The following is a 16,709-nucleotide window of genomic DNA, read 5'->3' as shown; positions in this document are numbered from 1 at the left end:
GAGGAGCTTAATCACTGTATAAACTCAAGCCTGAAGGTCATGATGGCAGGCTAACCTGTTTACATATGAAGAATTGCCTTATTTATTCTGCTTAGGGTCTGTGCAGCCAGCTTCCAAAGAAATCAATGTGCGATTCAGAAGCATGAAGAGGAACGATCCAAAAGCTGCTAATTTTTTACCTACAAATGACTACACCATGGCCTGTAGCATGAAATGTATCTGACTGCTGTTTATGTTTGAGATTCTAAATTAGATTGATTCTTGCTACTGTGTCCAGATGGTTAGGGTTAGTGTGTGTGAAAGAGAAGAGAAACAGATAGACAGACAGGGAAGGTTTTGTGTTTCCAACAGTATTGTGTAACCTATATTTGACAGAAAACATGGTGTGACAAGATCATTTTGTATGTACAATATCTCTTACAGTGTCAAGCAATTATACAGTAGGTATTATTAATGAAGAGGTTTTTTTACAGGAAAATCAGCAGTTAATGAATGTGAATACTTACCCGTGGTCTGTTTGTTTCCCTGTGATCCAGGAACCTGTTGTACAGTCTGAATGGGAAGGTCCCCCAGTTGTCCATACTGAAGTACCCCCTGGATCCACTAAAACACAACGCTGTAAACAAGTCTCTGTCACTGATAATAAACGCCATCAATTCAGCTGAAAAACTCATTCGCGGTGGGCTTGACCTCTTTGAAAACAGTCCAGATGACACAAATTGACCCAACGAATCCAATCAGCCAAGGTTAGAGGCACTGTATGGCTGCACTGCCTAGACCAATGGTATCTGCATACGTGCCTCAGATACCTAAGTTCACTCTGCACAATGAAGTGTGGCACTTTTTTTTTTTACAAAGAGATCACACTAAAGTAATATGAAGAGACCGGGACCCCCTTCTTGCACTACTCTTCTTGAGCGCCTACCGTGTTCAGGTTTACCAAATGTTTAATAAGCAATGTTGATTTCTTCTAGATCCTTCTGGCTGTCAATGAAAGTGCTGGGCTATCCAAGATGTCCTAATGCCTCATTTATACATGTCTGTCTGGCTGTCTGGAACAACGCCAGACAGGCAGGCACGTATAAACTGAGAACGTGAAGAAACACTGGAACACAGGAGTGAGCTAAATCTACAAGACAGAGCGATTCACAACCACGCAGAGCTTGATAGATAAACATGCATTTTGAAGTGAGTAATGCGTCACTGACTACAGCATGTTTTTACACGAGTGGATAAACACTATAAGGCCAGCTGGATGTGTTTATGCTCAGATGCCCTATTGAACAATCTCTGCCTCTGTCTAAACATTCAAACAAAACATACAGTATGACACCATTCCATGCTCTTAGTTCTGCTGGAAGCACAACAACCCTCTGTTCTGCTCTCATTGTGCCTTGTGATTTTCTACAGGCAAAAGGCAAATGTGTATCTATGACAGAGCAGAGGAGAACATGTTTGGATTATAGTAAGTGTGTGAGAAATTAGCTATATTTACAGAGGCATGATTGGTGAGGTAAACAGTGACAGTGGTGTGACATGGCCTGTTTTGACAGTTGACATGCTCAACTGCTACTTCTTATACTAGTCATATGCATTACCGTCTTGACTGCAGACCCAAGCTGGCTTTAAGGATGCTTAAATTTGATTTGAAGTCCCTGAAAACTGCATTTTGTATGATTCTATTTTTCAGTGTCTCATGCACCGTATGATTGAATCCAATAACCAGCACAGTAAAGTGCTCTCTACCAGATGTGTGCTTTGATTGGATGGTTTTTGTTCTTCTACTTTGATGTATTGAAAAATAATAATTCATCTTTGATAATGTCTCGTACCCAAAGTGAAATGTGATATCCGTATTTTTCTAATAACTGTGAATTACTTGGAGTCCTCCAATGATCAATGTTATTAAAAACAGGCAAGTCTCTGCAATACTTTGATATAGAAGCAATGGCAATACCAACGGACAAGAGTAGTGTGGTTGTCGACAAAACAAACCACACTTTCCCTATTTGTACATACAGTAAGGATGGACTGATGAAGAAATGTGTAGTATTACAGTAGCTGTTATTTGACTTAACTTATTTGTTATGCTTTGTTCATGGTAGACTTCATGTGTTATTTTTGCATGAGCGTTGACATTCATTGGGATGAATCTTGTCTTTGAGGCAGCGCTGAGCGATTTCCACTACAAGGGCTTGAGGCAAAGTCAAGATTGTTTATATTATATCGTACAAATTATTATAGTTTTTTTAAAATCACTTTTTGGTCTTAATTTAAGGCTAGGGTTAGGCATAAGGTTAGCAGTGTGGTTAGGGTTATGTTTTAAATCAGATTTTATTTCATTGTGGCTGTGCCAGCTAGTGACTACCCTTCAGAGCTGCCTCCAGGACATCAATCATGCCAATAAATGACAACCTGCATATTGCAATTTACGTCATTTGTTTTGCTTATTTTTTGAGGGTTTAAGTGATATTTTCTTAATTGCAGGGTTATGTAATGCTGTTGTGTCCATCTCAAGGATAAATGTTGATTTTGAAGGTAGTGGAACTGTCTCCAAAAGCCTCCTATGCCAATAGGAGTAATCAATTACAATTAGTAATCCTTTGTCCATCATCATTATTGTCATCATTATAAGACATTTGCACTAGTGATTGTGTTTTTGATAACGTTTTTTAAAATTTGTGATATAAAGGTCACTGGAATTCATAATAAGGATTTAATGATATTTTGTTAAAGAAATTGTACTTGACTTAACTTTTCAAAAGAAATGGAATGGCTATTTAGGAACACTTCATTCAGGGACTACAATATTAGCTAAGCTTTAAATGATGTACGTGCCTTTATTTGAAAATCATGAATGTTTTAAGAAAGGTTCTTCGGCTGATGTCAATAGTACATGTGTACATTGTTATTTTGCTTGAATAGAGGAATCTGTTTGATTTCGATACCAAAAATGAAGTGTGTGCTGTATAAAACCCTATTAGTTTAGGATTAATTCAACAACAGTAGGCCTACTACATTTTTAGTGGCATGAAAATAATAAGAAATTATATAAAGCCAGTCTCATTCCTTCAAATTGGTCAATTAATAATCTTCTGAGGACTTCTTCGGAGGACCATTACATAACTTTATTACAGGATTTGTATTAATTTATTTTATCATTAAGAAGTTGACATTGTTCATGCATAGTAGCATATAAAATGCCCTTTATAACAGGTGAACAGGTGAATGTTTTTTTGTTACATAAAATAAGGTTTTTATAAGGTAACAGCAACAAGCCTTTGGTATGAGTTATCTGGAAGCATGGTAAGTATGGAAGTAGTTCCATCATTCACTGTAGTATGTAGTATGAAATGGCAGATTGTTATGCTCTTACTGTACCTCCAAATATAGTAGCTTTTAGTTGGACCATGAGCTTCAAATAGGCTATATCAAATGTCTTCAATTGTACAGTTATTTATGTGATGCTTTGTACAATCATATAATATTACACACGTTAGATGTGTTGCATGATGTGTTACATTAAATACTGCATTGACTTGCATGAATATTGCATGTATTTGCACTAAGCATCTTGATTGTGAGTTTACCCAGTCTTATATTGTTGTAAATTGTGATCATGTCTTTAGTCTCTTAAGTAATAGGTATCGGGGTTTTGGCCACTTGAAATTCCTTTGGGATTTGTTTCTCTAAATTTCTCTTAATATAGCTGGTCAAGCAGGAACTATCATGATTTGAATCCCCATGTCATTGGTATCATATGCAATAAACGCTACATTGGCATGATCTTGTTGTTCTTTTACAGTTTTTTATATGTTAAAGAGTTTTAAAGACGGGGGAAATAACAGCCAATAATTACTGCCATCATCAAGGGTGTTATAGGAAAATGGCAGTTTGAGGAAGTGCTTAGTTGTATTATTATGTAGGCTGTAAATCTGTTCATCCAATGAAGGAATACATGGAATGGTTGACATCTACATGGAAATAGTTTAGTTTCAGTTTTAGTGTTATGCATTATTAACTGAATTCATTCATCACAGTTGTGAAATATTTTTGTTAACACTATACAATTCCTCAATTATTGGGAATGAATGGTTTGGTATTGGTAAAAGTCCAACGCGTCTATTGATAACTCCCTTGGTATGATATTACACGTTTTTTAGTATGTTGTAAATATTCTATATGAAATATGCTATAAATTACTCCTCTAGTCTAATAAAAGAGAGGTTTAAAAGTAACCTTCATGATCCGTTATCTTTCTGCTCATGTATTTTATGAAAACGGAATTAACCAATTGAGGTTTTTATGACAATTTGCAGCATAATTCAATGAAAGATCTCCAGAGACGACCGAAATGGTCTCAAACTTCCCCCAAGCATAGTTTCACTGTGTTAACCGAATATTAGCTTATCCGGTATGGCGTCGCTGTCCATGGTATTGGAAGTGGTAAACTATATAGCCTACCTAATTGATGTTATAATTTTAGGATTTTCCCCCAGTGTATACACCACTAGACCGCCTTGGTAAATGTAATGTCGTATTCCTTATCAACATGTCTCAATTATACCACAAAAAGGTGTCCTATTTACATACGGATGCACTTGGTAGCAAACATCCCCCGCGCACGCGCTTTACCACTGCTCTGATCCCAGGTGCAGTGGATTTAGTACGGCTAGGAGGACGACGACGAAATGATGGCGACCGCCGCAGAAGAAATATTTCAAAGCCCATATCCCATTTCTGAGCGCCATGTCACGACTATGTCCATCAAAATTACGCGGAAAAACCAGGATAAACCCTGGAAATTGAGATTAATTTACCTGCAGTGCTGTGAGTATCAGAAAAAAAGCAGCATTTGAATGGATGTTGAAAACCGCGACAGGATGTTTTTCCGTGATAATTTCACCCCACGCCGACAGACAATTAAATAGCATGAATGCACCTGGTCCATTTCACTAATTCAAACTTCACTTTGTACGCTCAGTCAAATAGGTTGTGGTAAATGTAGGAAAGCACTCGCTAAAAACATACTGCTGGTCTGTGAAAACATGCCACTGCACAACCCTACTGGATGCTGATGCGCACTAGAGCTTGTTCCTGGCCATTTCAGTACGTTTTCGTGGCTCCTCATCATGCGTTGGCTAGCCTAGACAGACCATAACAAAAGCGATTCATAAAGCTCATAGGTTTTTTATTTTTACAGTCACTGTAGCTAAAACCTTAGAGATTAATATTAAACACATATGAAACACAATTTTACACACTGACTGAGATTAGATCATTCCAATGCAGCTTATGTCATTGTCATTAAACCTCCATTATGGTCGGTTTGGAAATGCAGCTCTTATTGTATTCAAGCTTCTTGTCTTTCAGGGAGTGTCATTTTTAAGTCGCACTTACAACAGCTGAAAGTAAAAGGACATAAAAAGACTGATAACACCTCATTTGTAGTTATAAACGACCATATGTGTGAATCCAAATTGTAGATGTGAGAATATTAAGCAGGATGTGATGATGATGATGAAAAAGTAATAACAGATTGATGAAAAGGATGTCAGGCCAAGAACGACCCAAAATAATTTACACAAGTGTTGAATGGATTTTTTTCGAACATGAAAATGTATGTTGTATATCCATCCATTTGTAAGTTTTATTTATTTATTGCAACAATAAGTTCTGCAAGCATTTCTGTAACTCGTCTGTTATGAGTTTCTAACCTGAGGTTTGCACATGCCCATCTGGGGATTGAATAGCCCAGGGCAGGATGCACCAGCAGGTGCTGCTAGATGTAATGAATATACCTTTTTTATTTAGATCTGAAATATTTATGAACAACCTTGTGCACCATGTCAATAGATAGTCTATAACTGTCTATAACTGCTTGTTTATTTACAAGACACTAGGGTAGACAATTTGTAGTTTTGCCCCTTGCCTTATTGGACATGATAGTTTGTCATGTTGGGTCAATCCCACCTATTGTTAAAGTAAATATGAAAGGAGTTTGGACAAATACTCTAAATACGAATGAAACATTCATGTAAATCATGTATTGATGTCAATGGCAGGTTTGCATGAAGAGTTATGAACATATAGGCTATCTCAAGTTAGGATTCGTGTGTAACTTCTCTGTCTCACATTTTTCTAGATTTTATGTCAATTGCAACGATACTGGGAACTGGAATCTTAGGTGAGTTGTACTCAGGGTGGAACGTCTGCCTCAGTAATTGTTGCCATGGATGTTCAAGGCAGACCGTGGTACTGCAGGTATTGTTAGCAGAAAACAGGATCCCAATTATAGTGAATGGAAAAATGTCAAATTTCGTGATCAATCTTCGTGTAAATAAAAAAATGTTTATTAGAGAATAATGGTACCAATAATTGCTTTTAAATCACCAGATGTATGTCGAACTAATTATTTGAAAATCACACACAGAAGAAGGTAGGATAATTAATGTGAGCCTGCAGTACCCCGGGTGGTCTTCAATTTGAGTTACTCATTGAGAGGGGGCACAACTGAGCTAGCCTGCAACGTCACTTCCGGGAGTAGCTCAAACTATGCATATTATGTCTCCATGAGATGCCATCTTAACTGACTTCATTTGGCTATTGAGTTCTCACATAGGAATGAATGATGATCGAAGGCTTTGTCCATCCATATATACAGTCATTGGTTGTCCAAGAGTCATATTCTATTTATGAACAGAACGTATTGTCTTTTGCTAAATTATTCATACAGCGGTTTATGACCTGTAGGCTATCAAATATATAAAATCATATTCAAATCAAATTTTATCACAGGAGGTTGGCGGCACCTTAATTGGGGAGGTATCAGTGGAATGGTATCGAATACATCCAACAGATGGTTTCCATGTGTTTGATACCATTCCATTAACTCTGTTCCAGCCATTATTATGAGCCATCCTCCCCTCAGCAGCCTCCACTGAATTTGATATATCTAAATTAAAAAATGATGATTTCAGTGATAAATTATAGACTGTTCATGATTACTTTTGTAACTATGTACTTTTATAACTGAAATTATGTACATTATATTGCAGGACTTCCTGTCACAATAGCACATGCAGGACTCGTGCCTTTCCTGGTCTCCTTTATAATTGGTTTCTTTGTGCAGGTGAGTTTGATGTTGTTTAACTGGAATATAATGGCCATGTAAGTACTGTGTAAGCTTAGCACCATTGTACTATATGAGTGCTCCCGAGTGGTGCAGTGGTCTAAGGGACTGCATCTCAGTGCAAGAGGCATCACTACAGTCCCTGGTTCAAATCCAGGCTGCATCACATCCGGCTGTGATTGGGAGTCCCATAGTGCGGCGCACAATTGGCCCCGCATCGTCCGGGTTTGGCTGGGGTAGGCCGTCATTGTAAATAAGAGTTTGTTCTTAACTGACTGTCCTAGAGTACCATGTGACCTACAATAATACAAAAAAAATGGTGTGTCACATGGTAGGACAGTTATTTTATTTTGATTACAAACGTTCATTCAATTGGATGCTCAATTTCAGGATGTGTTCATATGTTGTGATATATTGTTGTGCTGATGTTGTGTCATGATATTTATTTTGTACATTGCTCAAGTAGGTATAAAACCTATTCTCAGGTCAGATAAAATGCTATCAACCGAGACCATTTGTTGGCCTAGCAGTGGATGTTATTGTGGGTTTTAAGGGCATTGGGAGAGTGGATAATGGTTTATTTGTTGTGAGGAGGATGCACTTTCCTAGAATTCACAAGTAGTTCCCTTCATTTTTCTTGTCAGGCTCTCCTCATATACCTCTTTGTTGACCTGCTCCAGCGATGCCAAGTTGTCCAGATTGAGTCATTGAAGGTAAAGTCTATATCAAACACTGTTTTATTGTCATTTTTTAAAACTAAAGGATATTAAACCCTTGTTTTTTCAGACTACAGAGACAGAGCGAATTCTAATGCAAGACGTTGGATTGGAGGAGCCTGTTCTCACTAATACAGAGGAGGAGGAAGAGGAGGTGGAGGATGGGGAAGAAGCAGGTAAACCATTGCAAATGGTCACCCAAACAGTACAGATAGAGTGCCTTCAGAAAGTATTCACACCTCTTGACTTTTTCCACATTTTGTTGTTTTACAGCCTGAATTTAAAATGGATTCAATGGAGATGTTGTGTCAATGGCCTACACACAATACCTCATACTGTCAAGGTGGAAAATTAAAGCTAAAATGTCTTTAGTCATTAAATATTCAACCCATTTGTTATGGCAAGCCAGAATAAGTTCATGAGTAAATAAATAAAAAATAAAATACATGGCCAGACCTGAAAATATTTGTCTAGCAATGATCAACAACCCACTTGACAGAGCTTGAAGAATTGTACAAAATACAAATATTGTACAGTCCAGGTATGTAAAGATCTTAGAGACTTACCCAGAAAGATTTGCAGCTGTAATCACTGCCAAAGTTGATTTTAACATGTATTGACTCATGGGGTTGAATACTTATGTAATCAAGATATATTAGTGTTTGTAACGGCGTTCGTCTGTTGAAGGAGAAGCGGACCAAAATGCAGCGTGGTGGTTACTCATGTTCTTTAATAAAGAATAGACGATACATGAAATAACTATATATATACAAAACAACAAACGGAACGTGAAAACCTATACAGCCTGTCTGGTGACAACTAACACAGAGACAGGAACAATCACCCACAAAAACACTATGGCTGCCTAAATATGGTTCCCAATCAGAGACAACGATAAATCACCTGACTCTGATTGAGAACGGCCTCAGGCAGCCATAGACTAATTAGTCACCCCACAAAACCCCAAGACAAAAAACACACCACAATAACCCATGTCACACCCTGGCCTGACCAAATAAAGAAAGAAAACACAAAATACTAAGACCAAGGCGTGACAGTGTTTTTATCTTCATATACAGTACCAGTCATACGTTTATAAACACCACTCATTCCAGGGCTTTTCTTTATTTCTACAGTTTTCAACATTGTAGAATAATAGTGTAGACATCAAGTGTTATATATATTTTATATTTGAGATTCATCAAAGTAGTCACCCTTTGCCTTGATGACAGCTTTGCACATTCTTGGCTACTATCAACCAGCTTCACCTGGAATGCTTTTCCAACAGTCTAGAAGGAGTTCCCAAATATGCTGAGCACTCATTGGCTGCATTTCCTTCACTCTGCAGTCCAACTCATACCAAACCATCTCAATTAGGGTAATGTCGGGTGATTGTGGAGGCCAGGTCATCTGATGCAGCACTCCATCACTCTCCTTCTTGGTCAAATAGCCCTTACACAGCCTGGAGGTGTGTTGGGTCATTGTCCTGTTGAAAAACAAATGATAGTCCCACTAAGAGCAAACCAGATGGGATGGCGTATCGCTGCAGAATGCTGTGGTAGCCATGCTGGTTATGTGTGCCTTGAATTCTAAGTAAATCACTGACCGTGTCACCAGCAAAGCACCATCACACTTCCTTCTCCATGCATCACCGTGGGAACCAGACATGCGTCGGTCATCCGTTCACCTACTCTGTGTCTCACAAAGACACGGCAGTTGGAATCTCAAATTTGGACTCATCAGAACAAAAGGATAGATTTCCCCCGGTCTAATGTCCATTGCTCGTGTTTCTTTGCCCAAGCAAGTCTCTTCTTCTCATTGGTGTCCTTTAGTAGTAGTTTCTTTGCAGCAATTCGACCGTGGCCTGATTCGCGCAGTCTCCTCTGAACAGTTGATGTTGAGATGTGTCTGTTACTTGAACTCCTTGAAGCAATTATTTGAACTTATGCTCTGCAGCAGAGGTAACTCTGGGTCTTCCTTTCCTCTGGCGGTCCTCATGAGAGCCAGTTTCATCATAGCGCTTGATGGTTTTTGCGACTGCACTTGACTGACCTTCATGTCTTAAAGTAATGATGGGCTGTCGTTTCTCTTTGCTCATTTGAGCTGTTCTTGACATAAAATGGACTTGGTCTTTTACCAAATAGGGCTATCTTCTGTATACCCCCTACCTTGTCACGAAACAACTGATGACTCAAACACATTAAGAAGGAAAGAAATTCCACAAATGAACTTTTAACAAGGCACACCTGTTACTTGAAATGCATTCCAAGTGACTGCCTTATGAAGCTGGTTGAGAGAATGCCAAGAGTGTGCAAAGCTGTCATCAAGGCAATGGGTGGCTACTTCGAAGAATCTCAAATGTAAAATATATTTTGATTTGTTTAACACTTTTTTGGTTACCTCCTGAATCCTCCTCCCCCTCCCCCCCCCTCCTCCTCTCTGCAGATGACTTCGTCAACCATTTTGAAAAGAAGATCGACGACATCCGATCCTCGTTTGCTAAGTCAAACAACACCGCTGGTTCTGCTCACACTGCCCTACCCTGTGCTCTGACCTCTTTCTCCCTCTCTCTCCAGATGAAATCTCGCTTTTGACGGCCGGCCGCCCAACAACCTGCCCGCTCGACCCTATCCCCTCCTCTCTTTCTCCAGACCATTTCCGGAGACCTTCTCCCCTTACCTCACCTCGCTCATCAACTTATCCCTGACCGCTGGCTACGTCCCTTCCGTCTTCAAGAGAGCGAGAGTTGCACCCCTTCTGAAAAAACCTACACTCGATCCCTCCGATGTCAACAACTACAGACCAGTATCCCTTCTTTCTTTTCTCTCCAAAACTCTTGAACGTGCCGTCCCTTGGTCAGCTCTCCCGCTATCTCTCTCAGAATGACCTTCTTGATCCAAATCAGTCAGGTTTCAAGACTAGTCATTCAACTGAGACTGCTCTTCTCTGTATCACGGAGGCGCTCCGCACCGCTAAAGCTAACTCTCTCTCCTCTGCTCTCATCCTTCTAGACCTATCGGCTGCCTTCGATACTGTGAACCATCAGATCCTCCTCTCCACCCTCTCCGAGTTGGGCATCTCTGGCGCGGCCCACGCTTGATTGCGTCCTACCTGACAGGTCGCTCCTACCAGGTGGCGTGGCGAGAATCTGTCTCCTCACCACGCGCTCACCACTGGTGTCCCCCAGGGCTCTGTTCTAGGCCCTCTCCTATTCTCGCTATACACCAAGTCACTTGGCTCTGTCATAACCTCACATGGTCTCTCCTATCATTGCTATGCAGACGACACACAATTAATCTCTTCTGATGACCAGGTGGCGAATCGCATCTCTGCATGTCTGGCAGACATATCAGTGTGGATGACGGATCACCACCTCAAGCTGAACTTCGAAGGACTGCCCGTCCATGATCTCGCCATCACGGTTGACAACTCCATTGTGTCCTCCTCCCAGAGCGCTAAGAACCTTGGCGTGATCCTGGACAACAAACTGTCGTTCTCAACTAATATCAAGGCGGTGGCCCGTTCCTGTAGGTTCATGCTCTACAACATCCGCAGAGTACGACCCTGCCTCACACAGGAAGCGGCGCAGGTCCTAATCCAGGCACTTGTCATCTCCCGTCTGGATTACTGCAACTCGCTGTTGGCTGGGCTCCCTGCCTGTGCCATTAAACCCCTACAACTCATCCAGAACGCCGCAGCCCGTCTAGTGTTCAACCTTCCCAAGTTCTCTCACGTCACCCCGCTCCTCCGCTCTCTCCACTGGCTTCCAGTTGAAGCTCGCATCCGCTAAGCTTGCCTACGGAGCTGTGAGGGGAACGGCACCTCAGTACCTCCAGGCTCTGATCAGGCCCCTACACCCAAATAAGGGCACTGCGTTCGCCTCCCTACCACTGAGGAAGTACAGTTCCCGCTCAGCTCAGTCAAAACTGTTCGCTGCTCTGGCTCCCCAATGGTGGAACAAACTCCCTCACGACGCCAGGACAGCGGAGTCAATCACCACCTTCCGGAGACACCTGAAACCCCACCTCTTTAAGGAATACCTAGGATAGGATAAAGTAATCCTTCTCACCCCCCCTAAAATATTTAGATGCACTATTGTAAAGTGGTTGTTCCACTGGATGTCATAAGGTGAATGCACCAATTTGTAAGTCGCTCTGGATAAGAGCGTCTGCTAAATGACTTAAATGTAATGTAATGTAATGTTACTATATTATTCCATATGTGTTATTTCATCGTTTTGATGTCCTCACTGTTATTCTACAATGTAGAAAATAGTAAAAATCAAGAAAAAACATTGAATGAGTAGGTGTATCCTAACCTTTGACTGGCACTGTATGTATATATAATTTATAAGTCCAAAAATGGATGTAGCAACTACAGATTGCCCCTTTAAGTCTATCAAAAGTGTGCGAGTTTGAACAGGTATTCATGAGGCCTATGGATAAAAAATATTTATCAGCATGAATTAGATTGAGCAATGAATGCCCACTTTTGCTTCAGCTGTTGCATGAGCACATTTTTCACTGGCTGTCCACTGGTTCCACAAACATTGATTGATAGGCAGCTTAAACTTCTTGAATTCAACCAATTTTGGGTTCAAATACACGTTTAGATTTGTGAACAGCCATCCACAACAACCACAATCCGTAAGGTGAAAATAGCTATATGAGAGAGCAGCAGTGTTATTCACATCAATGCTCTATGTGGATATCAATAATTACTGATATCATCTCGTCGTAGACTACACCACTGCTGTCATCCTTACCTCCAAGCGTTTATTCAAGTTGCATAATCTTTGGATGCTGGCAGCAGTCACTCCAATGGAAGACATAGCTTGGACTGTAGCCTACAAAAGCCTATTCATGCTCTTTTCCCGCGATCCATTAAACCCATTTGGAGTGTCATCATAGTGGTCTCTGACTTGTGTTTAGACTCGCTCAGGTTGAACAAACTTAAACTTGCACCTTTTTTCAATGCTGATTTTAATGTCATAGGGAAAACAGAGAAGTGTCTCCTTTCTGAACCTCCTTTCTGAATTTAAAAGTAATCATTTAAAAGTAATATTTTTCCTGGTAACATAATGGATTACAGTTACTGTTTCTTTGTAATCCTTTACTACCCAACCCTGCCCACTTTGTAACATCACAAAAGGTTGAAAAAGTAAAGGGTTCTGAATACTTTATGAAGGCACTGATGTAACATGTTTGACCATTTTGTTGTGCTCAGTCTGAACATCCAGGAACCATCCACAGTTAGATAAAGGAGTTGATTTGTCCACATGTAGTGCTGCATTGCATTCTGCTTTGTCAGTCATGGGCTTATCTCCAGGGGTTTCCGGACCTCACCATCACATAATGCTTGTTAATTGTGCCCAGCTGTTGGAAATTGGTGCGGATCCAGATTGTTTGATACTCTCCTTTGAGATTGCATTTCTGCTGTGAGGCCCAAATAACATTAGTGAAAATGACATTTTCATAAACAGTATTCTGCAAGTGGAGGAATATCCTGACCTGCGTCATCATTAACCTACCTAGTAGGATAGCAGTTTTCTCTGATCCCAGATGTTAGCTGAGATTCTCCCTTTAACAATCAGTCTAATAGTGTTAAATGAAACTGGTTCCCTAATTAATAGAGAATATATTTGTTTGTGTGCTTTTTGTCATTATTTAGTGAGGAGTGTGTACCACATGAAATGCCTGGGTCCCTGAAACAGATGGTGGCTGTATTGTTTTTGGTGTGAAATGCAGCAAGGAACATCAGCAGAGGGGATTAAGACGCAGGCAGGAATCCAACAGCATCAGCGCTAACTAATCAGGGTAGGCCGGGGCCCCATGGAGGCAAACATTAAGTATTTTGGACAAGAGATGGAGGGAATAGTCAGCTAATGAAGATGAATGGAGGGATGGAAAGTGGCTGCCCTGTCAGAAAAAAGTGTGTGGAACTTGAGGCTTGTTTATGAAAGCTTTTCAGAATCCCTGCTGCTTTCCAGGGTGAGGGAGGTGGCCTCATCTGTCCCTGACTACACCAGGGAAACATATCCACTGATGCACCTCTTTTTCATAGTAATGGCGCCTGTATCTGTAATGATCTAAACTCAAAGGCCAGGTCGCAATTGTAAATGAGAACTTGTTCTCAACTTGCCTACCTGGTTAAATAAAGGTGAAATAAATCAATAAAAAGGAGTCAAGTACTAATATTGTAGATCACTCCTCTCAAGGGATTTTATGATGAGTCTCTAAATGTGTTTGTCAATCAAACTATTTTATGATCTTGGCAATGTCAATTATCTTGGTCAAAATCAATTATATTTTACACTCAACAAGGATAATCATTGCATTTTAGCTTCCTTTTTCTCTACCTTTTGTTATTTGACCTTATTCATTGTGCTGGTAAGTGGAGCAATCTTTCTATCATATCACATGACCAAGGTGCCTTTCATGCTAGCCGTGCCATTATGGTCATAAAATGCTTGAAATTGATCACACATCCCTGTTAATATAGTTTTTAATAAAACTCTAATGCTAAATAATTGCTTTATTACTGTCACATATGTGACCAGAGCAGTATTTCCTTTGGCAAGATGCTGCTTTAATTTATATGCCCGGTTGACAGTGTCATCTGATAGCTTTTGCAATGGCCTGATATTCCATGATTCAATTACGCGCTCATGGTCCTGGTATACAGGTTAGCTTGTTAGGATTTAATAAGAGAGCTATTAAAAAGATAGATTTCTATGGGCAAAAAAATGTGCAGCTGCTATCTGTTACATATTGTCTGGTTTAGAATGGATTCCAATAAGCACAATACAGATATCCCATTCATCACGGGGACATTGCATGATAAACATCAAAACAAATGCAAAACTGAAAAGGTTCAAAAGCTAGCAATTATCTCATGCGGGCCGGGCCATGTTATAGAGAAGTTATAACAGATATCCCATCTTATTCGGGCATCATAGAGAAGTTATAACATTTATTCGCTATGATAAACATCAAAACAAATGCAAAATTCTGAAAAGGTTCAAAATCTTATTTGCAATTATCATCTTATTCGGGCTATGTTATAGAGAAGTTATAACACATCTTATTCGGGCTATGTTAAAGAGAAGTTATAACACATCTTATTCGGGCTATGTTATAGAGAAGGTATAACAGATCTCTGGATTTCATTGATAGAGAAAGGGGGATCAGTTATGTTATTGAGCTTCAAAATCATTACAAGTTTGTTGTTGTTTATTTCATCAGTGTACTTACTCAGTTTTGATGTTTGGCCTGGTGAATTATTTACAAAGTCTTTATTGTTGGTTAGATTATGCTCTTTTTTTAGGGGGTAGATCAGCGCTTCAATATTGAAGATAGATTGTGACTTCCATCAATGTAATTGTCTGAATAATTTCCAATCCCCCATAAACATTTTTGTAAAAACAGTACCAGTCAAAAGTTTGGACAAACCTACTCATTCCAGCTTTTTTCTTGATTTCTTTTTTGTTGACAATTTTCTACATTGTAGAATAATAGTGAAGACATCACAACTATGAAGTAACACATATGGAATAATGTAGTAACCAAAAAACTGTTAAACAAAGTAGCCACCCTTTGCCTTGATAACAGCTTTGCACACTCTTTGCATTCTCTCAACCAGCTTTTGAGGTAGTCACATGGAATGCATTGTTAAAAGTTAATTTGTGGAACTTCTTTCCTTATTGCATTTAAGCCAATCAGTTGTGATGTGACAAGGTAGGGGTGGTATACAGAAAATAGCCCTATTTGGTAAAAGACCAAGTCCATTTTATGGCAAGAACAGCTCAAATAAGCAAAGAGAAACGACAGTCCATCATTACTTTAAGACATGAAGGTCAGTCAATGTGGAAAGTTTCAAGAACTATGAACGTTTCTTCAAGTGCAGTCGCAAAACCATCAAGCGTTATGATGAAACTATTCTATTTGAAGGTATGACCCAGGTTCAGACAGTGTTGAAGAAACAAAAGTTTGTTCTTTAAACAAGGGCAGGCAAATGATAGGTCAAGGGAGGCAGGGGTCAATAATCCAGAGAGGGTGTAAGGTACTGGAACAGTAGGTGGACTCAGGGTTAGGTCAGGCAGAGGTGGGTAATCCAGAGTAGTGGGGCAAAGGTACAGGACGACAGGCAGGTTCAGGGTCAGGGCAGGCAGAACGGTCAGAACCGGGAAACTGGAAAACAGGAGCAGGGAAAGAAAACGCTGGTAGGTTCTACGAACAAAACGAACTGGCAAAAGGCAAACAGAAAACACAGGTAGAAATACACAGGGGATAATGGGGAAGATGGGCAACACCTGGAAGAGGGTGGAGACAATCACAAAGACAGGTGACAAAGATCAGGGTGTGACAGAAACTGGCTCTCATGAGGACCGCCACAGGAAAGGAAGACCCAGAGTTACCTCTGCTGCAGAAGATAGGTTCATTAGAGTTACCAGCCTCATAAATCGGCAACTATTTGCACCTCAGATTGGAGCCCAAATAAATGCTTCACAGAGTTCAAGTAACAGACACATTTCAACATCAACTGTTCAGAGGAGACTGTGTGACTCAGGCCTTCATGGTTGAATTGCTGCAAAAAATGAGTACCTCATCAAGGCAAAGGGTGGCTACATTGAAGAATCTCAAATGTAAAATATATTTTGAATTGTTTAACACTTTTTTGGTTACTAGATGATTCCATATGTGTTATTTCATAGTTTTGATGTCTTCACAATTATTCTACAATGTAGAAAATATATTTTTTTTAAAGAAAGAAAAAACCTGGAATGAGGTGTGTCCAAACTTTTGACTGTTACTATAAATAACATTCTATTGGTTGCAAGAATTTTGTATAATCATATAAAT

At 39.8% G+C, this 16,709-nt stretch overlaps 2 protein-coding genes across 5 annotated transcripts in view; both read left to right on the top strand.

Moving 5' to 3' along the window:
• The window catches only part of LOC123996922 (inactive N-acetylated-alpha-linked acidic dipeptidase-like protein 2), a 294,216-nt gene extending 290,430 nt beyond the window's left edge, over positions 1-3,786 (top strand). For both annotated transcript variants that reach the window (XM_046300766.1, XM_046300765.1), the window contains one exon: positions 537-3,786. In XM_046300766.1, the coding sequence (XP_046156722.1) occupies positions 537-723 (187 nt within the window). In that variant the 3' untranslated portion in view covers positions 724-3,786. The remainder of the gene's footprint in view (positions 1-536) is intronic.
• Positions 3,787-4,683: 897 nt separating this feature from the next.
• si:ch211-51h4.2 overlaps positions 4,684-16,709 on the top strand; it is a 113,880-nt gene continuing 101,854 nt past the window's right edge. For 2 of the 3 annotated variants that reach the window (XM_046300756.1, XM_046300755.1), the window contains exons 1-5: positions 4,684-4,830; positions 6,146-6,187; positions 7,059-7,132; positions 7,777-7,845; positions 7,919-8,024. In XM_046300756.1, the coding sequence (XP_046156712.1) occupies positions 4,692-4,830; positions 6,146-6,187; positions 7,059-7,132; positions 7,777-7,845; positions 7,919-8,024 (430 nt within the window). In that variant the 5' untranslated portion in view covers positions 4,684-4,691. The remainder of the gene's footprint in view (positions 4,831-6,145; positions 6,188-7,058; positions 7,133-7,776; positions 7,846-7,918; positions 8,025-16,709) is intronic. The other variant, XM_046300757.1, reaches the window with a different exon arrangement.

This window comes from Oncorhynchus gorbuscha, linkage group LG15 (assembly GCF_021184085.1).
Source record: "Oncorhynchus gorbuscha isolate QuinsamMale2020 ecotype Even-year linkage group LG15, OgorEven_v1.0, whole genome shotgun sequence".
Taxonomy (NCBI): Eukaryota; Metazoa; Chordata; class Actinopteri; order Salmoniformes; family Salmonidae; genus Oncorhynchus; species Oncorhynchus gorbuscha.
Note: the sequence above shows the minus strand (reverse complement) of the source record. Positions and strands in the feature narration are given on the sequence as shown.